The sequence below is a fragment of the Choloepus didactylus genome, chromosome 27, assembly GCF_015220235.1.
Source record: "Choloepus didactylus isolate mChoDid1 chromosome 27, mChoDid1.pri, whole genome shotgun sequence".
Lineage (NCBI taxonomy): Eukaryota > Metazoa > Chordata > Mammalia > Pilosa > Megalonychidae > Choloepus > Choloepus didactylus.
The window spans coordinates 23,657,390-23,681,156 of record NC_051333.1 but is presented as its reverse complement, the minus strand read 5'-3'; the positions used below and the strand labels follow the sequence as shown (position 1 = coordinate 23,681,156).

Below are 23,767 nucleotides of genomic sequence, written 5' to 3'. Positions count from 1 at the left end.
GCCCCCGGGCTGCCCCCGGCTGCCCAGCCCCGCCCGCACTCCTTTGCAGCCTCCGTGCCCCCTGGGCAGGCCAGGGCCAGCCGGCGGGCGGGTGGGCGGGCGCCAGCGTCCTCGACGGTGGAGGCGGGCGCCGGCCGGAGGTTCTGGGGGCCGCTCCCAGACCCGGCTCGCGCCACCCCGGCTCCTCCCCCAGGACCCGCCGCCGCCACTTCCCAGATTTCTTTCCCGGGCAAACTTTCCCGGGCCCGTCCCGGGGGTCTGTGTGGGAGGGGTGTCTCCAAGTTTCCTCTCCTGACTTTGGGCAGATCAGGGTCTCTCCACCCCGCCCCTCGCCCCCCGCGGTGGGGCCGCATCCCCCAACTCGGACTCCGGCAGATGCGGGGTTGGGTCGGGGCGGGGAGGGAACTCGGGACTCCCGGCCACCGGAGAGGGGGCAGCCACGCGTTGCCCTGCGCCCAGCCTGCCGGCAGTGCCGGGTGAGGGGCATTGATTATTGATTGGGTAATTGGGGTCGCCCAGGCGCCGGCTCGGCGGGCTGCGGGGAGGAGGAGTTGGCCGGGCCGCCTTGGCCGCGGGACCACGCGGGCTCACTCACGGGCTGCGCGAGGCACGGGTGGGCGGGAGCTCCAGGGGGCGACCCCCGGGCGGCGGCAGCGGAGCCCGAGCGGGAGAGGCGCGGGCGGCGGCGCATCGATGCGCTGCGGGCTCGATTGCGTCTCCCTGGGCCAGTTCTCGGGCCGGGAATTGGGGCGGCCGCGGCCGGGCCGGCTCCGGGCGCAGCGGGGCGGCGGCGGGCGCGCGGGGGCGGCCTCCAGGCCCACCGTCCCCGAGGCGGCGCTGCGCCGGGGTGCGCCGGCAGGGCCCCTGGCGCTCCCACGGGCCCCGCAGCCGACAACCCCAGCGAGGGCCAGCGCGGCGCTCCCTGGGACCCGCTGCCCGAGCGCTCCTGGAGGCGCCGACCCCGGCCTTCTCCCTTCCTTTCTTTCGGTTTTCTCTTTTCTCATGTGTCCTCCCTTTTTAGTCTCCGACTCCCTCTTTTTCTGCCCCTTCTCCTCTTTCTTTATTGCTTTTTGGCTGTTCTGGCAAGTTTGTTTTAAAAGTTCACGGGCATGCTTTCTTTTCTTTTAGAGAAGGCGACCGTGATCTCACCCTGACGGTAAGATCAAAAGTCTCCGCTTGCCCGCAGCCCGCGGGCTTGGGCTCCGGGCGGGCGCCTCCTTGGCTGCGGATGGGCCGCTACCCGCCTCCAAGCTCTAAGGCCGCTTCCCGCGCCTTCGCGCGCAGAAGCGCTCGGATCTGCGGGCGTTGGACCCGGAGCGGGACCGTGAACCGGCTGCTGCCTGGTTCCAGGGCAGACCGGGGGTCGGCCTCAGGGACGGGGGCGCTGCGTGCGCTTGACGTCTGCGACCGCAGAGCCAGAGCCGCGGCCCCTCCAGGCCGTGAAGCGCTTCTTGCGAGCGAGGAAACGGTGAGTGGGAGACGCCGCCGGCGGCCTCGCCGTTCGGGTGGCCGCGCTCTCGCCGCGCGCAGCGGCTCTCGCGGGGAAGAGAGCCGATGCCCCGTGGGGTCAGCTCCCGCCCGCCCCTGGTCCGCCCTAGACGCGCCGAGCGCGGATTTAGGCGCTTGGGCTCACGGCGGGTGCCTAAGCGCTGGGCGCCGCTCACCGAAGGCAGAGGCTTTCGCCCAGGCTGGCGCTTTCCCTCCTCCTTTCCGTTCCCTCGCTGCTCTTCCAAACCCTGTTCCCTCCGCCCCCCTTCCCCTGCCGGCCGTGGCCTGAGCCCTGGTCCAGGAGTCGGCCACCCCCGCCGGATCGTTGCCTCGCCCTCCCCCGCTCAGGCGCCGAGCGCGGTGCGATCCGCCCTAACATCTGTCTGTCCGACCATTGGCGCATCCATCAGTGTCAGTAGGCTGCACATCGCGGCGACAGCCCCGTCACGCACAACGCGGGCTATGCGGAGCGCACACCGCTACCGCGCTGCCTTGGCCAGACACGCAAACAGGGTTTCCGCCCGACTGGGCACAGCCTGGAACCTTGATCTCCACGGTGTTCTTTTAGCCACACGTACGCTCTCTAATATCGGGATCCCAAAACGTTTTGCAGGCCATTCTACGAATGGGACAGATGGAGGGAATGGCGTAGACCTAGCCAATACCTTGCACCAGGTGCCCTCTGCCCTCCTTCCGTGGATACAGGAGAGAACTAAGGGAGGCTTCTGAAATTCATTCCAGGGACGGTGTAGACCCGGAAACTATCTGAATGCAGGGGCTTAAACGCGTTTCAGCTTGGCCAAGGCTGGTGTAGTCGAGGTCGCCAGGCAGATCTCACGCTCAAACTTTGCCAGGCCCAGTCTGGCTGCTGGTGACAAGACCTGATAGGGGAGGAGTGGGAAGGGAAAGAAGACACGGAACCTCTCTGCCTGACTCCCAGTGAGGACCAGGGTCGCCACTTAGGGAGAAATTGTGTCCCGGTGGCAGCCAGTCTGCAACTCACATGTTATTTACAGAAGGAGAAAGGACAGGGCCGAATCTTTGAGGAGCCAGTGCTTTGCAGAGAGTTCCTGGTGCCCAGGCTCTGAGAGTAGTGATCCTTTTGCTTATTCTTCTTGCCTTACCCCTCTGCCCCACCTGTACCGTGCAGAAACCTTTGCACATACGGTCCTGATCAATCCGCCGGGCCGAAGGGTTTTACTTGTCCTTCCCCTAAGAGCACCAGGAGGCTGGGGAAGGGCGCCCTGGGGGCCTACTTCTCGGACATCTGGGGGACGCCTGTACAGGAGTTTTCCTGACTTTATTCCTACTGCAAATATTTCTGTCCTGGAGCCTGGTGTGTTCTGCACCTCAGGATCGAGTACACAGGCCAGTCAAAGCCCGCGCGGCTGTTCCTTACGCGCTACCCGAGTTAGAAGGGAATCTAGAAGCGCTTTCAGGCGAGCGCAGAGGTCTGCGCGATTCCGGAGGAGGCCAGAGACCGCCGCGGAGGCGCCGCCTGGGGCTCCTTCCTGCGGGAAGGAGAGCGCGGTGCGCTCTAGGGTGGTTTCGCCCACCACAACCGGCGGCGGAACTGTTTTCATTCTAGTCTAGAGGGCGAAAAAGCCCGCAGCCGGCCGAGGAACTACAATTTGTAGAAGACGCACTGTGTAGAAACCTTTTACCGCACTCCGGAAGAGTTTCAGATGGCTTTCGAAAAGCAACAACAGACCGCGGCCCCCGCGCAGGGACCGGCGACTTCTTACGCGGTGTGAGTCACGCAGAAGAGTAAACTCCTAAGCTCATAAGATGCCCCCACCTCAGCAGGTCCCGCGTTTTTTAAATCTCTAAAATTAAGCAGTAGAAAAATAGGCTGAGGGTCAGTGCCAGGGCTCAGTGAAACGCCCATATGGGAAACTGGCGGCTCACTGTGCAGCTGGGGGTAACGTTTAAGGACCAACACTTTCCCAGGGGCCTTGAAGACAACTCCTGACCCCCGAGTCTACCCTCAGACCCATTGGAACCCAGTTCCTCCTCCACCGCAGGGGCGCTGAACCTCATTCAGTAGAGCCGCGCACAAATGCCTCTTTCAGGTCAGAGGTTAGACATCCCACTCTTGCTTTTGGAACTCAGGATGTGGCGCCCAGTCCCCAGGCCTACCTGCTCGCATCTACTCACCCGGAGGGCTCGTCCCCTTGTCTAACCAGAACCCCACTAGCGAGTGTTGAAAACAACAGCCAAAAAAAGAAAGTCAAGGGCAGGTGTGGCTTGGAGCAGGTGTGCAGCGCAGGAATCTGGGCCGCAACAAGGGCTGGGCAGTGCCAGGAAGTGTGCGCCGCCGGGGAAGGGGCGGCCGGGACGCGGCCAGCCCGCAGCAGAGTTGCTTTCAAGGTGGCAGTCGACCGCAAGGGATGACAGCCCGCCTGACCAGAGCAAGACCGAGGTGTGTCCTCTCCTCATCTGGGACAAATACTGGGGAGAAAGACTTCGGGGGGTGGGGGGAGGCATTTTCAAAGCGGTCTTTCCGGAATGGGTGGCCAGGATATGCCCCTTGCCAGGAACCCAAGGTTTAAGCCTTGACCTTGGGGAGGGTTCCCAGTGCCCCTAAGGGAGGTACAGGGCAAGCTGCATAATACGCTCTGGGAGCCTGCGCCCCATTTCAAGATGTAAGGCTTCTGACCCAAGAATGGGTCTCCAGGGAGCTCAGGGGAGGGTCGCACCAAGGGAGGGGACCAGGGAAGGGGGTGCTAAGTCCCCTCACACTTGAGCCCAAACTGGCCCAGGGAGCTGCTCCCTTCCTCACTCCTACCCACTCTGCAGTCTAGGCTAGTTTTTGGCCAGCATGTGTGCCCTGTGTGCCCGGAAGTCCTCGGCCTGCCACCCGCACATCTCAGCCAGGAATTGGGCCTGGGAACCTCAGACCCTGTGCAGGCGCAACAAATTCAGAACCCGGGAAGAGGTCTGCACCAGGCGGTAAATTGTTTGCTAAAAGTGCATTTACACAGCAGCAAAGTTTATTTCTCCTTTTTCGGTAGCTTTGTTTTAACGAACCAGATGTTTTGTCTGTAAATTCTCCCAAGAAGTTTTACAGTTTTGACGTAAAATAAACCTTCGAAAATCGGAGCGGTATATTAATGCCACTTCCGTGGGGCCTCGGGGGAGCTGCATCAGGCGCGCCTGCATCTAAACTGCGAGCTGGGGGCACTCTTCTAAGAAAATGAGACAACCTCTCCCCGTCTGGGCAGGAAGATGCCTCTCCCTGACGCCTCAATTTTTCAGATTCAGGATATCCAGGCGGTTATAAACCTCTTTAAAAAACGAACCAAGCATACACTCCTAGCAGGGGGGAGGGAGCAAGATTATCCCCGGAGAAAACCTAGTCTGCCAAGGTATCCATCACCTTCGGGTGATTCCTAGAAGCCGCTTTCTCAGGTTTCCCAAGACAGGAGCTGGGATTTTCCTCTCCTCAACACCCCCCCACACACACACACTTTTGTGTGCGCTCAGTCCAGAACCTTCTGGTTTGGGGATCCTGGGGTAGACTCCGCTCTCTCTTCTGGGGTATTTCTCTTTCGCTCAATCATATGCCGAACTTAAAAAAACTTTCTTATAAGAGAGAGGATCAAATAAAGGAAATAAAACAGCTCTGTTTCCGTCTAAGGAGGACAGGTATGCATTAAACCAGTTTGGAGGGCGCAATTTCCCGCGCAATACCCTTTGTCCAATTCCACGCATCGGCTTGGATTACGCGGGAAATTTCCCAAAATTTCCGCTACAACGAGGCGAGTTTTTCCCCACTCTGGGTGAAATGGCAATTTTGGAAACCATTCGCATAACCTTTGAGGAAAAACTGCCCTCGAGACAGCTGCAGCCTCCATGGCTCACCCCTGCCTGGGAGCGAGCTGCTCCCAACCAGCTGGAAAGCAGAGGTGCGCACCTCTCCCCGCGCGGGTGCGCGAGCTGCCGGGCCAGAGCGGATATCCGAATCACTGCACGGTGGGCAGCGCGATGCCAGGCTGCTCCCCGGCTCCTGCAACACGGGAACCCTGGAGGAGGGGGAGGTCTCAGAAATCAAACCGCGGGGGCTTCTCAGACCAGACAGCACAGCTTGCAGAGCCTCGTGACCTCATTAAGTGGCCAGGGAATTTGTAAAACAAGATTCTCCTTTCCCTTTTCTCGTTTCCTCTCTGGCTCTTTCCTGTCTTCTACAGTAAGGTTTTGTATTTGCCCCGAAATTTCCAAACGGGGAAGACCGAGCCTAATTCCCAGTAGAGCAGGTACAAGAGGGAGGGGCAATGGGCTGGGCCTGCGTTCTTTTTCATTTTTATTTCTTGAAACCTGGTGAATATAACTTATATTTGGAAAACAGGGTGGGCAGGGTTGTTCGGGGCACGGCGGCCTGAAGGGTCGTATTACAGAGCGCGCATGGTATCTCATCTCGGTGGCTTCCATAACCGCGAGGGTTTTCTCCGCTGCAAAGAAGTCCTGAACTCTTTTCGTCTTTCAGCTCTTGCCCCGTATCTTTCATCTGTTCTTCTTTCTCCTTTCTCTGTTTTCTTTTCGTATTCTCTCTTCTATCAGTGTAACCCTTTCCCCCCAACCCATCTCTGTGATAAGAAGTCGCAAAGGTTATTTGTTTCGCGACTATCAAGGGAACCCCGAAGAGGTCGAGCCCTCCTCCCTGTGACAATGCAGGGGCGGCCACCGGTGCACAGACCGAGAAGAGACAAAGTAGTTTGTAGTTTCTGCAGCTTTCGAGGGGTGGGGGTGGGGGGGTGGTCAAAAATAGGTTGACACTTGGTTTAAAATGAAAGACCATGTTAAGAAGTTTCAAAGCTGCCAATAAAACCCTTTAAGTGGCTTGTGATTCAGTGCCTGGAGTTGCGGCGATGGCATTGGTAAATGACTCTAATGCCCAAAGAAAAATATTACAAATGCCGCTGTCTCGGCCACCAATCGGGCGCCGCTCTCCAGCGCGGGCGGTGGCTCCTCTCTGGCGCGGAGGGCACCCGCATTTGCATGATTAATTGACCAGACTGGCGGCAGCCAATGAAATATTCAAATTAGGCCAGGGGTTAGGGGTGGAGTCCCTGGTGCTCCCCGCTTTGCGCCCGCGGCGGGAGCTCGCGGGACCACCCCTCCCTCTGCGCCCTCTAGAGGCGGTACCGGGCGGGCAGCCGCTCCGGCCCCAGGGACGGAGAGGCGGAGAGGGTGGCGGGCGCCGGGCTCTGTGGCGCCCGAGGCGGCTCTCCGGGCTGGCCCGGTGTGCTAGGGGCGCCACAGGAAGCCCGCCTGCGTCTTGTGCTTGGACGTGTAGCTGGATTACTGCAGGGTAATCGAAGGCGAGTTTTAGGAAGCGCTCTAGCTCCTTCCCTCCACCTTCTTTAGGTTCCTCTAGCCAACCTGGCATTTAGGTTCAAACAGTGTGTTTGCTCTGTTAACACAGCTTCAAGACAAGACCGTTGCTCACTCCAGACCATAGCCAACCTCCCCAAGGCCTCTCCTAGATTGAAATTCTTGAACAGACACGGTGTTATCCAGTTTGTCCTGGGCAGAGTATTGTGCGCCCGCGCGGACGCCGCAGCCCAGAGCACTGGGGCTGGAACTAGGGTGCGGATCTCCAAGGCCTGCATCCCGCGTGGGGCCCGCAAAGCTTGGCTGGTGTGTGTGAGCCTCATCCCTGGGAAAGACTAGCAGGCACGCCAGTATGCTGACCCTGGACTTGAGCGCTCAGAACTTCTCTACTAGAAAGACGCGTCCTGAAGGAAGCGCCTCCGCTCTCGGCGGGTCCTCTCGTGTGTGCAAAGGCTTGCAAGAAGGGACGTGTGTACAGCGTCGGTCGGAGTGTAGGTGCCCAGCCAGGAGGGTTCTGCTACGGGGCTGCGTCTGGGGCGTGTGGCGGCAGGCGCGGGGGAGCTGGATCCCGCGGGGGACCTGGTGAGCCGGCTTCCTGGCCTGGCTACTGCCGCTGTTCCTCCAGGTGCGCGCTGAGCGGGGACTTTTGCGCAGGGCCCTGGGTCGGCTTCAACCATGTACTAGTAGTTCCACGACGTTGCTTGTTTCCCGGACCCTACCTCCGATTCTTTGCTGGGGATCCCATGGCACGGCCCCTGAGATGGCTACCACCTCCCACTCCGCAGGCTTAAGGGTTTAGAAGTACAGTTGTCTCTTCCTGCTGTGAAGTGATGAAAGCTTGTCCTTTCTCCATCTGTACAGGGCTTAGGGTTCGGATCCAACTAACATGTACCTCCGGTAGTGCTTGATCCCCACCCCTCCTCTCAGCCAAAAGGGTCTTCAAGTTCTTGTCCTGCTGAGGGAAAACCTGGGCTCCTGCCCAGCAGGCCTCTGGTCTCCCCTCCCCCAAAACTGCTCAATGTGAGGTGAGGGTGGGGGCGCAGGGCCATCTCAGCACCTGAACCCGGAAGGGCTCCCTGTCTGTAAGTACATACAAACCCTCTTTGTAAGTACACACAGCAAAATAGTAGGCACTGAATTCAGACTTGAGAGAGTGAATTTTGACTTTTCATCACCATACAGGTATTACTGATAGAGTCATAATGTCACACAATTAAGGGGTTTAATTACTAAGCATGGTTTTGAGTCATTTAGTTTTTTAATAGAGTTTTGGCTGATGAAAAGGGGCTCTGTCCCAGACTTTATGCACCAGGAGAACAGCTGGTACTAAAGAGGCCTCCCAGATTTCCCCGAGAATCCCCAATCCCAGGTGACCTGTATGCCTGGGGTAGGTTCTCCTATGAGAAGAAGGCCAGCAGCCTGAGAAGCAGGGGGGGACCTGTAGGAGGAGGCTTGACCCCATGAGCCCACATACATGGGGAAAATATCCATCTATGTTTTCTGTACTATGAAAGAGGAACCTCCTTCGTCAGCCCACACACCCTCCTTCCCTCTTCTAACACCTCACCTGTTGGCCGGAAACAATGAGACAGGAAAATGGGCCAGAGTCACCTTCCAACAGTGATATTTGTCAAGAAGTCACTCCTGCTCGAATGTTCATAAATGCAAGCTACTCTCTCTCTCGAGGATGTCCCTATCTGGGGCATGTTGAAAGACAAGAAAGTAGACAGTGAACGTGGGGAAGTAGAGGGCTGGATATCTCTCCAGGGACCCAGTCCCCCCTCAACTGAATACAAAGAATGAATGAGGGAGTAAATGATGAATGAAGGCATGGTGCAGTGCAACTCCATCAGTTTATCTTGGAAGAGAAATACCTGTGAGCAACATACAAGGGTCAAGCCTGCAGTGGGTCTGCTCTGCATGTGTATGTGTGTGCATGTGTGTGTGTGCATGTATGCAGCAGCATATTGCATGTGCCTGCAGGCACTGAATGTGGCGATAGAGGGCCTGGGCCCAGAGTTCATAGCTCACCAAGTGACCTTAAACATGTTGCCCCCACTCTCTGAGCCTCAATCCCTTCACCTCTGCAACTGCTGTCTCCATCTTACATACGTAGTAAGGACTCAGCGAAGGAAAATTTGATCAAAGTTGGAGATGTGCTTGGAAACCCTTGTTCCTTTGGGCTACATGAGGGGGTTCCTGTGTGACTGGGTAAGTCACTTGTGAGCTTCACCTAACTCATCAGTGAAATAGAACTCCATTCCCAGGGCATCCATGAGGCTTAATGGGGGCGATATATATCAATGCCCCAGAGAAGCCAGTAGTGATCCAAAACGTGGTGACACCCCTCAAGTCTCCACTGCGAGAAGGGTAGCCCCAGGGTCAGGCCTCCCTGAAGACAAAGGCTTGTAGCAGGATGCACCCCAGGAAGCAGGCAGGTGCTTGGAATGGGGCAAAAGAAAGAAAGGGAAAGAGTTGTGAAGGCAGGGCAAGGCCTCCCGACTTCCTGGGAAGAGTGGGCATTTGCAGGGCTAATCAGGGGGCTTCCTTGGGGCCTCTCTGTGAGCTCATTAGAAAAAGGGTATGGTGAGGAGTCGCCACGCTGATATTCCTATTTTCCCTGTTAGTGGTGACTGGAATTTGCACCATCCAGGTCAAATGGAAAATAGAAACCGGGAAAACCTGACACTCTCATTGATTTGCTCTTTGCCATTGCTAGTCACGAGAGGGAGAAATGTGACTTCAAAATCGCAATTAGGAACCAGCCTGCTAAGGGTTCCTTGCGTGAGCTCTTGTGCTGCGCGGATCACAGGCCCATCTCATCTCATTTCCTGAGGAGGCAGTTTCATTCATGGTTTTGTGCAGAAGCAGGCGGTGCAAATACGCCACACTTCCCCACAACAGTGCCCATAAATGCCATCCTGCACTCGCCTTTAATTTTTGGTCGGGTCTCTGAAAGGATGGCTAGCTCCCTCATGTTTTAAAAGTATTAACTTCCTTTCAAACATTCTTTAACCTTTAATGTTTTGTAACTTGATGAAAAGGTCATTTTGTTCTGAGGATGCAGCTGTTCCATAATTGTTCAGCTATCAGAGTGAATTCCATCCAAATCCTGAATTCTTTAATGGGATCCAAACCACAGAGATGCACATGAACACACACACACACACACACACATACACACTCTTACACAAAATATAGATGGATCTTTTCCTCTATACATCTGTGTGCATGTACATAGTTACGCATCTATGTTTGTATATTTGTATCCGTGCACTAACAGGGACTTGGATTTTGATTAATATCTCTGGCATTCTTACAGAATGACTTCTGTGCAAGAAATCTCTCTATATATATAATTTATTTTTTGAATAGCAAGGTTCACTACACATTTGATGTTCACCATTTACTATGCACTGCACATGTTCCTGATTTCTTAAAGAAGGGCTTAGTCAACCTTCAATGTAATATTTTACTGTTGTTCCTACAATAAATACCTCCAGAAACCCGAGAGAGTTGAGATGTTTCTCCATCTCTCTACTTGCTCCATGTCAGCTTCTTAACTGTCGCTGGCTTTAGCGGCCCCTGCCCCCTCCCCACTTGTACCTTTCTAAGCAGATGTATTCTTGGAAACAGATGTCTGAGCATGTTAGACTCCTAGTTAAAATAGGAGTAGAGTAAACAATCTCGAATAAGGTCATGGAGGTATTTTCTACAAGGAAATGGCATGCAGTTTAGGCCCAGATGCTGTGATATCCATATTACTTACTCAAGGGGCCTTGAGTGTGGTCTTCTGGGTTTCTGTCTCAATGATTGGGTTTTTTTTAAAATTCAATTTTATTGAGATATATTCATATACCATACAGTCATCCAAAGTGTACAATCAGTTGTTCACAGTATCATCATATAGTTGTGCATTGATCACCCCAATCTATTTTTTGAACATTTTCCTTGTACCAGAAAAAGTAAAATTAAGAATAAAAAATAAAAGTAAAAAAGAACACCCAAATCATCCCCCCCACCCTATTTTCATTTACTTTTTTGTCCCCATTTTTCTACTTGTCCATCCATACACTAGATAAAGGGAGTGAGATCCACAAGGCTTTCACAATCACACTGTCACCCCTCGTAAGCTACATTGCTATACAATCATCTTCAAGAGTCAAGGCTGCTGGGTTGCAGTTTGATAGTTTCAGCTATTTACTTCTAGCTGTTCCAATGCATTAAAACCTAAAAGGGGTTATCTAAATAGTGCATAAGAATGCCCACCCGAGTGACCTGTTGACTCCATTTGGAATCTCTTAGCTACTGAAACTTTATTTCGTTTCATTTCTCATCCCCCTTTTGGTCAAGAAGATGTTCTCAGTCCCACAATGTCAGGTCCAAATTCCTCCCCGGGAGTCATATCCCACGTTGCCAGGGAGATTTACACCCGTGGGAGTCAGATCCCATGTAGGGGGTAGGGCAGTGACTTCACCTGCCAAGGTGGCTTAGCTAGAGAGAGAGGGCCACATCTGAGCAACAAAGAGGAGACTCTTAGGCACAATTATAAGCAGGTTTAGCCTCTCCTTTGCAGTAACGAGCTTCATAAGGGCAAGTCCCATCATAGAGGGCTCAGCACATCAACCCTCCAGTCCTCAATATTTGTGAGAACATCAGCACCAAGATGATTGGGTTTTTAAAATGAGGGATCTCCAGGCAAATAAGGAGCTGCCCTCAAGACTTTGTAGACTCATGGAAGGCACAAATCTGATCTAAACTGTGTAATAAATCAGTAAAGGCACTCTATAAGATGAACACTCATATTAAGATTAAGAGAGAAAATTGATACTTTTAAAAGGATGCAACATTTACTGAAAAGCATAGGCCTTCAAATGTTTTTGGCTGGGATAAATGGAAACGAAGTGAAGCAAAGCTTATGATAAAACCATCGGGACAGGCTCTCTCTGGGATCAAATTTCCCACATTCCTGGCTCCAGATTGGTTTTCTACATTTCCCTGGCATCTAATTTGTGGCTTCTTGTGTATGTGTGTGTGAGAGGTATCAAAAATGCAGAAGCATGTGTAAATCGTGTGTGTGTGGTTGAAATAATAATATAAGGCTAACACCTGCACACCCATCCCTTAATCCCCAGAAGCCCTCCGCTACCGACCAATTACAGTCCCCTCTCCTGGAAGCCACCACTGTCCTGACTTTTAGAGTAATGAAACTCTTGCCTTGGTTTGTAGTTTTAACACTTACATGTGCATCTCTGTGCCCAATTTCACTTTATAGACATGAAGTCCTAATGAATAAGTTATTTTTTTATTAAATTCAGTTTTATTGAAATACATTCACACACCATACGATCATCCATGATATACAACCCACTGTCCACAGTATGATAACATAGTTATGCGTTCATCACCACAATCTATCTCTGAACATTTTCCTTACATCAGAAAGAACCAGAACAGAATAAAAAATAAAAGTGAAAAAAAACACCCAAATCATCCCCCCATCCCACCCCATTTGTCCTTTAGTTTTTATCCCCATTCCTCCACTCATCCATACACTAGATAAAGGGGGTGTGATCCACAAGGTCTTCACAATCACACTGTCACCCCTTGTAATCTACATTATTATATAATTGTCTTCAGGAGTCCAGACTGCTGGGTTGGAGTTTGGTAGTTTCAGGAATTTACTTCTAGCTATTCCAATACATTAAAACCTAAGAGGTGTTATCTATATAGTGCAGAAGAATGTCCACCAGAGTGACCTCTCGACTCCATTTGGAATCTCTCAGCCACTGAAACTATTTCGTCTCATTTTGCATCCCCCTTTTGGTCAAGAAGATACTCTCGGTCCCACGATGCCGGGTCCACATTCATCCCCGGGAGTCATTGAATGAGTTATTTTGTGTCTCGCATAGTGCCTTTGCACTCAGCATTATGTTTGTAAGACTTGAACACGTGGATGTGTGTGGTTGGTTCACTTTCAATGCTGCAGACTATGGCTATATTGCAGTTTTTTTCTCATGTTGATGGGCATTTAGGTTTTTCTCCCCCCCCCCCATTTTTGGCTATTATGAAAATGCTGCTGTGATCATGTGTGTTCATATGTTGCAAAGCACATGTGGAAGAGCTTCTCTATTACACATGCCTACGAGTGCAATTGCCTGGTCGCAGAGGATGTATAACAACAACTCTCAACTGCTTTCCAAAGTGTTTGTGTTCATCTCCACTCCCACGAGCAGTTTTTACAAGTCCCCATTGTTCTACACCTTTGTCTGCACACGTTGTATTGTTAGCTTCTTTTTTTTGGAATATTTCCTTGTCTTCTGGTTGTGGTTGGTGTCTCACTATGGGTAACTTGCTTTTTCATGACCACTAATGAGGCTGAGCACCTTTTCATACTCCTGTGGTCTTTTGGATTTTCTTCTTTGCATGGTGCCTGTTCAACTCCTTTCCCATTTTCTGTTGGAGTTATATGTTTCCTATTGTCTTGTAAAAGTTCTTCATTATGCAGTTTGTTTCAAGTTGCTTGGGGACTGTGGACCAGATCAGAAATACCCCAGTGAGGTCCTTGATTGTATTCATAGGATGCTTTAGTCTGTGAGTGATACAACACCCAACTCACATTGGCTTAAGGAACTTGGCTATGGGGGTGCTCAATGATGCCAATAGGAACCCAGTTTCTCTCTGCCCTCTGACTCTTAGCTCTGTGTTTCCAGCCTCATCTCTCCCTCAAGGAATTTTGTCTCACAGTTTCAAGAGGGTCACATGTGGCAAGCAGAACTCCTTCTCTCCAGGAGGGAAGAGAAAAAGAAAGAGACACATTTCACTGAACCAAGTTCCTCCCTCAGATCTTCTAGGACCACCTCTGTGGGGCAGTATCCATCACTGAGCTTCTAGGATAAAATGAATATTGGGGAGTCAACCTCAAACAACAACCACACTGACTGCCCAGCCTGCAGGTGGTTTTAAATTTATTTTCTTTTTCATTTGCATAGAGTAAAATTCATTCTTTCGGCAGTTTGATGAGTTTGGACAAAGGCGTGGATCATGTAACCACCATGACGATTATGAAGATTTGGAGTAGTTCTGTCTCCCTTGTGCTGGCCTTTGTAGTCAAGCTATCCCCACCCTTAACCTCACGCCACACCATCCCTCCACCAGGAACCTCTGAGTCACTGTTCTTCATCACTATAGTTTTGCCTTTTCCAAGACGTAATATAGAGGGAATGATGCAATGTGTACCTTTTGAGTCTGGCTTCGTTCACTCAGTATAATGCATGTGAGATCTATCCATGCTGTTAAGCATATTAATCATTCCTTTTTATTGCTAAGTAGTATTCCACACTGGGTGGATGTACCACAGTTTGTTTATCCATTCATCAGTTGAAGGACTGATGGGTTGTTTCCAGTTTGGGGCAATTTTCAATAAATCTGCTACAAACATGCACATGCAAATGTGTGAACATGTTTTCATTTCCCTCAGTAGCTCAGGGTCTCAATAGCTGGGAGAGCAATTGCTGGGTTGAATGGTAAAGGTATGTTTAACCTTATCAGCAATTGCCAAATGGTAACAGAGTGGCTGTATCATTTCGTAGTCCTACCAACAATGAAGGAGAGTCCCCCTTGCTCCGAAAGAGGTGTTAATAGATGTGAAAGTGCTTTATAAAGAATGAAGGCACCACAAAGGGACCAAGCAGGAGAATTCAGAAAAGGAGATTATTTCTGAACTCTAAACTCCTGTGGGCTCCTGGGCAATCTTTCTTATGCAGACAGAAACTTCCATATCGAAGATCATTTGCCTCTACAAAGGGGAGTCAGGTAAGCATCACTCAACCCCTTTTGCAGGTCTCTCTTGGCTGAGCCAGTTTGGCATTATATAGGGTGGAGAGAAGATTCCATAGCCATGTATTAATTCCTGAATGCACAAAGCAGAAATGAAGGATGATCGTTTGGAGTACTGTCAGGCCATGTGGCAAGGACTAGGCAAAAGAACACATCCAAATGTACAATCAGGATATCAGAGCTGGCAGGGACCTTGCAACCCTCCCTTTGGAGAGGACAAACTATTGCACATCAGGCCCCTGGAATCCCAGTCCAGTCCTCTTCTCAACCATACTGGATTGCCCCAGTGGGAATGAGATCAATATGTGTAGATAAGTGGCCTCCCAGAATGCAGGGCAGTGTCCACTAAAGTGGGGAGGGTGGGGTATAGGGCAGGCTTACCAATCCGTGGTAGTGGGTACTCAGAATGGCCCGTGAACCGTGGCCCAAGAGCCTGCTTTCTGGCGCCCATTCCCCCAAGCTTTCGCTTCTTTCATTTCAGTGCCCGTTTCTGAGGTACCTTCACATTTCAAACGTCCTGAGAATATGTTTAATTAGAACTTGGCCATACAGCCTTTTAAAATAAAACAGAAGGGACCAGCTAATTATATCACTCAGCATTCTGTGGCAAACATATATTTTTTAATAAAACACTTTCTTAACCAGAGAAATCCCTGGAGATGCAAATCCTCATTTATAAGAAGTTCCCCAAAGGGAGTTAAAGAGAAGATGCCTTATAAAGAAAAGAGACAAAGAGAGTGGGGAAGCATTTTCAAAGAGCTTTTAAAAGATACACTCCTTCGGAGGTTGAAATGCAGATATTTTAAAGATGCAATTTTTTGTAGTTCTTTCCTGTCTTTTTGATCATTTATTTCCCCTCCTCCCCTTTTTAAAATTGTTGCCACAAATGCCCCTATTTCTCATTCTGGTATTTTTCCTAAGTACAAAATGTAAGAAAGCAAGTGATTTTCAAAATGTGCTTCCTCTCCTGTTGCTTCTCCTCCCCTCCTCTCCGAGTTACCCCTCTCCAGTCATGTTTGGAGCCTACCCGGGTGTAGCGTGGAGTGCAGTGCTGGCTACAGGGTCATTTCTTGCAGGAGGGGTGGGGTGGGTCATTCAGGCCCCTCCACAATGTGTCCCCAGGAGGGGTGGTTTGATGGGATCTTTGCATTCATCAGGCTGTCATCCCAGTGGATAATAAAGATGATGGGGATCGTTAACATTTGTTGGGGATTTACTCCATGCCAGAAACATGCCTACGTTCGGGTACCTTGTCTCATTCAATCCTTACAACACTAGTAAAATGCAGTGTGCTCAGCCCATTTTGCAGACAAGGATGGTGAGACCTGGAGGGGGAGGGAAGGTGGGAAGGGTCTCATGGCTATTAGAAGGGTTAGAGCTCAAATCTGAGTCCAGATCTGCCCCAGAACTCACTTTTGACCCTCCCTATCACATGCTCAGGGACACCATACTTAGGTTCTGGATTGTTCAGGATTCCAGCAGGAAAGAGATGGTGCACTCCAATTAGGATTATACAAGCAGGATTTCCTGAAGAGGCTCTCTGCAAAGGGGAAGGGAAAAGGGGTAGTAAGCACAAGAGAAAATGAACAGAACGTGACCATCCCCAGGTCTGAAGGCAACAGGGGGAACCTGGTTACTGGAAACCAGAAGGGGAGACCTGGTGGTCAGGGACACCTGGAGAGGAGCAGCGACTTTCAGAAAAGGGTCACAGCCAGCCTGAGGAGACCGACGGGGAGGTGGCCAGGGGGTGGCAGACTCTGACCGCCCCCTCTTCCCTTCCTCCACTCTGCTGCCAGGACTCCCCATGGGCTGAGCCCTGCACACTGAAATGCCATGCTGGGCAGCCTTCCGGAGTGGACATGGAACAAGGAGAGCTGTATGGGAGAGCAGAAGAAAGCCTGAACAAGTCCCATATCCCTCTGCAGAGTGCCCAGCTCTGTGCCAGGAGTGGAAGGAGAGAGAGACCACACAGCAGTCCCTTCTCAAGCATGTTAGGGTCTGTGGAAGGCTGGTCAGAGGTTTAGTTGGCTCTGGAATAAATGACTCACCGGGGACAGGTTATAAAGGATGCAGTTTCAGAGATAAAGTGTGTGGCTGCCTTGTCACTGCGTGTGCCCTGAAGGGGGATCAACAGATGCGCCTCGACATCTGCAGCCTTGTACAAAGCTCAGGGAAGCCCCCAAGGGCAGCCCTTTTTAATTTGAGATAAGACATGTATACCCTTCTGTTATCAAATGCTTATTAAATAAAATGTAATAAAAAATAGAAAGAAGGAAAAAAATTCACTCATCATCCCATTCTCCAAAGACAAAAATTGGTCTAACTCCTTCCATTTGCTTTCCTATGATCTTCTTCTATAATAATGATTATATTATATATGCAATTTTGTGTTCTGAATATTTGATTTTCATTGTCATAGCATTTTGCCGTGTTGTAATAAAACTTTGGTAAACATAGTTTTGATGGCTACATAATATTCCATGTATGGGTGTGGCGTAGTTTACATTTATTGAGATGTTTAGGTTATATTCTGTTTTTCGTTCATATTATATAATGATATAATTAATGTGTATAAAGAATTTTTCTGAGTTTCAGATAGTTTCCTCAGGATAACATCACAGAAAAAAACTCAGTGGGTCAAAGGTATAAGCATTTGTTTAACTGCTAGCCCAGTGCCAGCCACAAAAGACTCACAACTTCAGTCATAACTATTTGTTGTTCAGCAGTGAAAATTCACTGTAAGACTCTCACCCAGTGATTCACTCTACTAAGAATGTCCTCTAGAACAGCACTGTCTGATATGAGCATAACGCAAGCCACAGATGTCATTCTAAATTTTATTGTAGCCATATTTGAAAAAACAAAAGTAACAGGTGAAATTAATTCTAATGTGTTTGATTTAACCAATTATATCCAAAATATTATCATTTCAACATGTAATCAACATAAAAATTACCAATGAGCTATTTTACTTTCTTTTTTCACGTTAGACTTTGAAATCTGTTGTGTATTTTACACGTACAATGCATCTCAATTTGGACCTGCCACATTTAGAGTCCTCAATAGCTGCATGTCTGTATGCCTCTGCTGACAAATAGCCCCTAATTCCAGCCACCTTTAATGCATCCTGAAGGTCCTTACTGGCTTTTGGACTAGCAGTGGTCCAGGTGGCCAGGTTTAATATGGCTTCCACACCTGGGCATGTTTACCTGTTGTTCTTATTCCTGCCTTGCTGACAGCAGATGACTGAAACTGTACACCACCCCCCCCAAACACACAGTCCACCCTAGTGTGTTTTCAGCATTCATTCACTCAGATATATTTATTGAGTACTATCTAGACACCAGCAACTGTGCCCAACTCTAGGGGAACAGGTGAACAAATAGACCTTCCTTGTGTATGTCAGAACTTATCAGTGTTCTTATAATACTTAGAGTCCAGTGGGGGAGATTATTTAATTAAATAATCACACAGGTATGTGATTTCAGACTGTAACAAGCGCTACGGAGAAAACATACATTGCAAAAATGCTAACCCCATGGGTCACACTTTGAGTGGATGGTCCCTGGATGTTTAACAGAGATGAGACAGACCTGAGTTGGATGAGAAGATCTCAAGGCCCCTTCTGGTCCCAAGAGAACATAAGCCACATTTGGGAAGTCTCCAGGACAGACAGCAGTTTACCAGTCCATGTCAGTGACCCAGCTCATCTCTTTGTGTTTATCCTCTCCAAGATGCCTTGAGACCAGACAGAACATCAAAGTAACAGCGAAGCAGAGGGCAACTCATCCATCCATCCATCTATCCATCCATCCATCCATCCATCCATCCATCCATGCATCCATGCATCCATGCATGCATCCATCCATGCATCCATGCATCCATCCATCCATCCATCCATGCATCCATGCATCCATGCATCCATGCATCCATCCATCCTTCCATCCACCCATCCATCCATGCATCAATTCCTATTAAGTGCCCTGTGGGGTGTCCGGCCCTGCTCTGAACATTCAGAAAAGTGAATCCAGCCTTCCCTCTGGTCATTGCACGCTGCCAGCTGGGCACCCTTTCCCAGAGAAGATAACAACTTAAAGAAGAAGAGGAAAAATCAATGCTAATAGAACTCCTTTTCTGCCCCCGAAAATGGCATTGCCCGCAGTGGCTTACGCTTTGAGCCTGTGGCTGCGCTGGGAAGTGTGAGTCCTGACGGATGCAATCTTCTGAGCCCCTCAGATCCTGCCAAATCAATAAATGAGAGTCAGGGATGAAGGCGGCTGGGTGGAGGGAGGCGGGATTCAGGGGGCAAGCCATGCTGCACCTCTTCTACCCCTGAAACAAACCTGGGACCCTCCCCTCAGCCTGCAGTCCCTGGGGGCAGGGTAATTTCAGCTGCACTTGATGTAACCTATACATCACTGTCTTCTGGACCAGCTCTCAAATTAAACTCTGATGTATGAAGTTAAACAAAAATGAGATAAAAATTGGCAGAGGTTGAAGAGGGTCAAAGTAGTCAAAACACAAGGTAGACTATTGCTCCTTTTGATTTATGTTATTCTGTAAACTTAGAAAAAAATAAAATTATAAATCTGCCTGAGACTTTTTCATTGAGAATGAGGCATTACTAATTTATTTTCAATAGACTCCCAAGTTTTTCAGAGGGGAGGAGTGCAGTAGCTATTGTTTCTGGTGAAGATGCCACGGTTAGACTTAAAAAGTGGATGGTGATGATTTGAAAGCATCTTGTAAAATTAGTGTGTTTAAGAATCAGCATAACAGTGAACTCACCTGGCATAAGCCATCACAAACCATAGAGGCTGCCCTGCCTCTTTCTCTCTTTGAATCCTCATAAACCCCTAAGCGGTGAAAAACACAGAATTTGATAGTTGGGGAAACTGAGGTTTAAAGAAACTTTACGTCTTCAATAAATATTAGCCTGTCTCATAGGTGCTGGGGACACAGAACTAAACAAGATAAAGGCCCTCTCTCATAGAACTCGCTTCCAGTGAGAGAGAAAGTAATCAAGTAAATGACTGAAAATACAGTATGATTATGGGTAGAATCAAATTACCACAAAGAAAATAAAGTAGAATAAGGGAATAGAGAAAAAGAGATATGGAAAGCCAATGGATGGGCTTTAAAGACAGAGCTTGTGATCCGATTTACATTTTTAAAAGATCACAAAGGCTGCTGTGTGGAGAATTAATTTAGAGGGGGAAGGGCGAGAGCAGGGAGCCCAGTTAGTGCCCAGACAGGGCACAGCGGTGGATTGGGCTAGGATGGTGGCAGCAGTGGTGGATGAAGAGTGAAGCTCTATTTTGAACGTAGGGTATCAAAAAAGGCTCTCTGATTGCTTCCCAGTGCCCTTTCCATAGCGTATCACCTGCAACTATATCCTGATGTCAGTGTTCCAGAATCCTGTGCAAGTAGCTTCTCTGGGGGAATAAAGACATAAGGGCCAGCCAGGGAGATGAGGCAGCATCCGCAGGAGGCAGGGGCTCCAGAGAGGAGGGTACCTGTCCTGGTGTGTGTGTGTGTGTGTGTGTGTGTGTGTGTGTGTGTGTGTGTGTGTGTGTGGTGTTAGTTGTGATACACACAATAAACTTTGGTCTTATTTTTCTCCATCTTTCGCTAAGCTCCTCTAGTCTGGTTTTTGTCTCTGGCCCTCCACCAAAACCACTACCCTCAAGCCATCGTTGACTTCTCTGTCACCCACTCCATGATGGTCAGAGCTGTCCCCAGGCAGATGGACCAGATACATGAGTTTCCCGACCTAGCAATATCTCAGTGGGTGGCTGACACCCTCCTGCCTTGTCTCTATGGGGTGGATTTCTGCACAGGTGCAACTGCAGTGGGCCAAGGCCAGAATGAGGTTTTTGGGGTTGGAAAGACCACCCTCGGGTTTGCTTTCTGATGCAATCATAGCAGCTGCAGGGCCCACCTCCTCTTAGGGTGTTGGTAGGTACAGGTGTGAGGGGTTCCTGAGCAGAGCTCAGCCCTGAGCCCTGAAGTCTCTCCTGTCTGCAGAGCTGTATGAGGTTCGCTGGGGTTGGCCAAGCGCCAGCCATCCTCAACCCAACCCTCACCACGTTTTTCAGGAACATCCTCTGAAAGTCCCTCTCTGTGCTGGGCTCCTGGGAGAGGACAGAGACAGAGGGAGCAGAAGAGCTGATTCACCAAAGTCATTCTCTTCTTGGGGACACAGCCAGATGACAGCTCTCATTCTCACTTGCAATTCAATGTGGCCACTTAGCCAAGTTGTCTCACATGGAATGTGAGCAGAAGCCAAGTTGTACCTGCAGGCCTGGCTGATGAGAAGTAGTCTGGGCACACTCCCCCATGCTTTCCCCATCCACTAGCTGCATACAGATGAGGAGGAGGAGCTGGTATAATGTAGGTCACAAAATAAGAGGGATCCTGGGTCCCTGAATGACCTGTGGAAATACACACCCACCAAGGCTACCATATGAGCAAGAAATAAACATCTACTTCCTTGAGCCGTCGCATATTGCGACTACTTGTTCTAGCAACTTAGATCACCCTAACGAATACAATCCCTGATCTCAGGGAGCTGCCAATGCATTAAGGAGACAAGACTCAGCCACACCATTCTGGAACTATTGTAGGTGGTCTAGAAATGGAGATGGGTTGTAGGGTTTGGGACTCTGGTTCTGAAGACAACTGCACACCCCTGGGCATGTAACGTTCTCATCTAAACCCTTTTGTGGAAAAACAGAGAGGAGTCAGACAGGGTGGAGGCATTTCTGGCAGGGGAAAAAGCTCACTTAAGGGCTCACAGGTAGGGCTTGAAGCAAACAAACATGAGAGCAAGCATGTCAGTTCTCCTTGGAAGAGGAAAAAAGAAAATGGTCCCTAAACACCTAATAACTTTGGCTGACACGAGGCCGAGATGAGAATCAGAGTCCCATAACTTCTCTTTCTGTCTTCTCCTCTGATTTAATGCAGCTCTGAAGTTCCCAGGAGAGGAGGGCCCTGAGCTCGGGTGTGTGGGGAGACGATGCCTGGCTTTTCTCTCCCAGCACCCCCTTCTCCAGGGTGCCACCCCGACGTGCCAGTTGGGTCATTATTTCAGACCTGAATGATTGATTAAAACAGCAAGTTTGTCCAAGCTTTCTCCACAGAGGCCTGTGAGGACAGGAATCTAATCATGTTTCTGGACTGAGAACTCTGAAACTTTCAACTGTCAGCCAAAACTCAGATGTACTCTTTCCGTTCCTAGCTAGGCACTGACAAGGTCAAGTTGGATCTGTCTGTTCCGGAAGGGCTCTGGTGTAGGGGCAGAGTATCCTGGCCATGTCCAATTTACAGGTGAGGACCCTGAGTCCTAGGGGTGGGGGGTGGAGTAAAGCCCTTCCTCACCACTCCTAACCCCCAGGGGATGGCAGAACCTCAGAGGCCTTCAACGTTGTCTACCTCTTCTTGGGAAAGACAAATGCTATGCCACTGCTTCTTTCCTTGCAGGTTGCTCCATCCACTCCCCACACATCTCAGCACCCCAGCGAGCAGTGATGTCTCCAGGTAAGCATGATGGACTAGACATCTGAAGGTTCGATATCTAGTCCAAGCTCCCTATTTTTATTCATGTTGTCACCCTGGCCCTAGTACATCCCTCTCCTCTCTCTCCATTCTTTCTCGATAGCTGTATCACAAGTATTTGTTAAGTTAATAGTCATCATCGATTATGTAGATATTGTTCACTGTTGAGTTGAGTAGTGTACTAGAGATGTCCAAATGCTCCCATTCTCCTTATGTTTCCCTGAAGTCAATAATCCATTCATTCCCATTTGCTTTGGTTTTCTTTGTACCTATGATTAAGTTTTTCAACATGTTCCTATAGCCTCTCAATATAATTTTCCACAAACTCAAACATATCGGATAATCCATGGGTAGCAGTTTCTTCCCATTCTTGGGGGCATCCCCTCTTCAGTCCACTAATGTTCTATTCTGGTCCTTTGCATACACAAATACTCAGTTATAATCCGCGACTTTCTTTGAGCACCAACCTGGGAATTTCTTTCATCTCTTTCCACCACTGATCCCCTGCTTCCTGGAGCCTATATCTTTCTCTCTCTTCCATTCTTCCTCCCTCCCTTCTTTCCTCCCTCCTTCCTTCCTTCCTCCCTTCCTTCCTTCCATTTATTTCTCTCTCTCTTTCTCTCTTTGTGTTACCCCCCACAACCCTTTCCTTCCTGCCTCCCTTTCTTCCTTCGTTTCTCCTTTTGCTGCATAGCCCCAAGTAGCTTTCTAACAATATAGTGGTATCTGGGTCCAGCTAGCAGAACAGAGAAGTTTCTGCCACTTTCTCTTCTGGAAAATCATCTGTCAAACAATAAAACAAGAAATAAAGCAAGAAGAATGCCAAACAGAAACACAAACTCCATTTTTTACTAAATGAGCAGACAACCATAACCCAATGTTGCAAAGGATGGAGGTTGGGTGGAAGTAGCTGCTATGTGTTTTCAGCAGGGTAGAAGCTAATCTGCCAAGTGGAATCCCAAAGGTGCTCAGGAATCCAAGACACAGCACACAGGGCAGGGGGTGGGGGGGAGAGTCATGGCACTGGGTGGAAGATTCCATCAGAAGCAGTTCAGCCCCCGGTCCCCAACCACTCCCATGAGCCTGGGGCTCCCTCCCCACAGTTTTGGAGTTGGGAAGATGCCCAGCTCAGAGTTGGGTGAGATGCATGCCCAAACCAAGGGGATATGGGGAAAATCTGCAGTTCAGCACAGGACCCCAACTCCTTCTCCTGTCTGGCTCATGGGCAGAGACAGGTGCTGTTTGGAGACCACCTTTCCCTAATGCTATACACGTTCTATGAATTCTGACACATATATGGATACATGTAACCACCATCACAATCAAGATACAGAACATTTCCATCAGCCCCAAACCTCCCTCATGCTCTCCCTTTATAGTCACACCTTTCCTCCATACCTAACTTTTGATAACTACTGATCTGTTCTCCATCACAATAGTGTTGTCTCTTCAAGAATGTCACGTAAATGAAATCATGTATTTTGTAACTTTCTGCGACTGGTGTCCTTGACTCAGCATAATGCCTTAGAGTTTCGCCCAAACTGTTGTG

General features: G+C 49.8%; 1 protein-coding gene across 1 annotated transcript; it reads left to right on the top strand.

Moving 5' to 3' along the window:
• Positions 1 to 693: 693 nt before the first annotated feature.
• LOC119521206 (translation initiation factor IF-2-like) lies at positions 694 to 22,191 on the top strand. The gene is made up of 3 exons (XM_037819241.1): positions 694 to 987; positions 1,187 to 1,468; positions 22,144 to 22,191. Exons 1-3 carry the CDS (start codon positions 694 to 696, stop codon positions 22,189 to 22,191), a joined length of 624 nt encoding a protein of 207 aa, XP_037675169.1.
• Positions 22,192 to 23,767: the final 1,576 nt, after the last annotated feature.

Bases quoted from the DNA above. Each gene is read 5' to 3' on its own strand.
- LOC119521206 (XM_037819241.1), top strand. From the start codon at position 694: ATGCGCTGCGGGCTCGATTGCGTCTCCCTGGGCCAGTTCTCGGGCCGG. The intron at 988-1,186 runs GTTTTCTCTTTT...GCTTGCCCGCAG, and splicing joins TTCTCCCTTCCTTTCTTTCG to CCCGCGGGCTTGGGCTCCGG. The intron at 1,469-22,143 runs GTGAGTGGGAGA...CTTTCCTTGCAG, and splicing joins TTCTTGCGAGCGAGGAAACG to GTTGCTCCATCCACTCCCCA.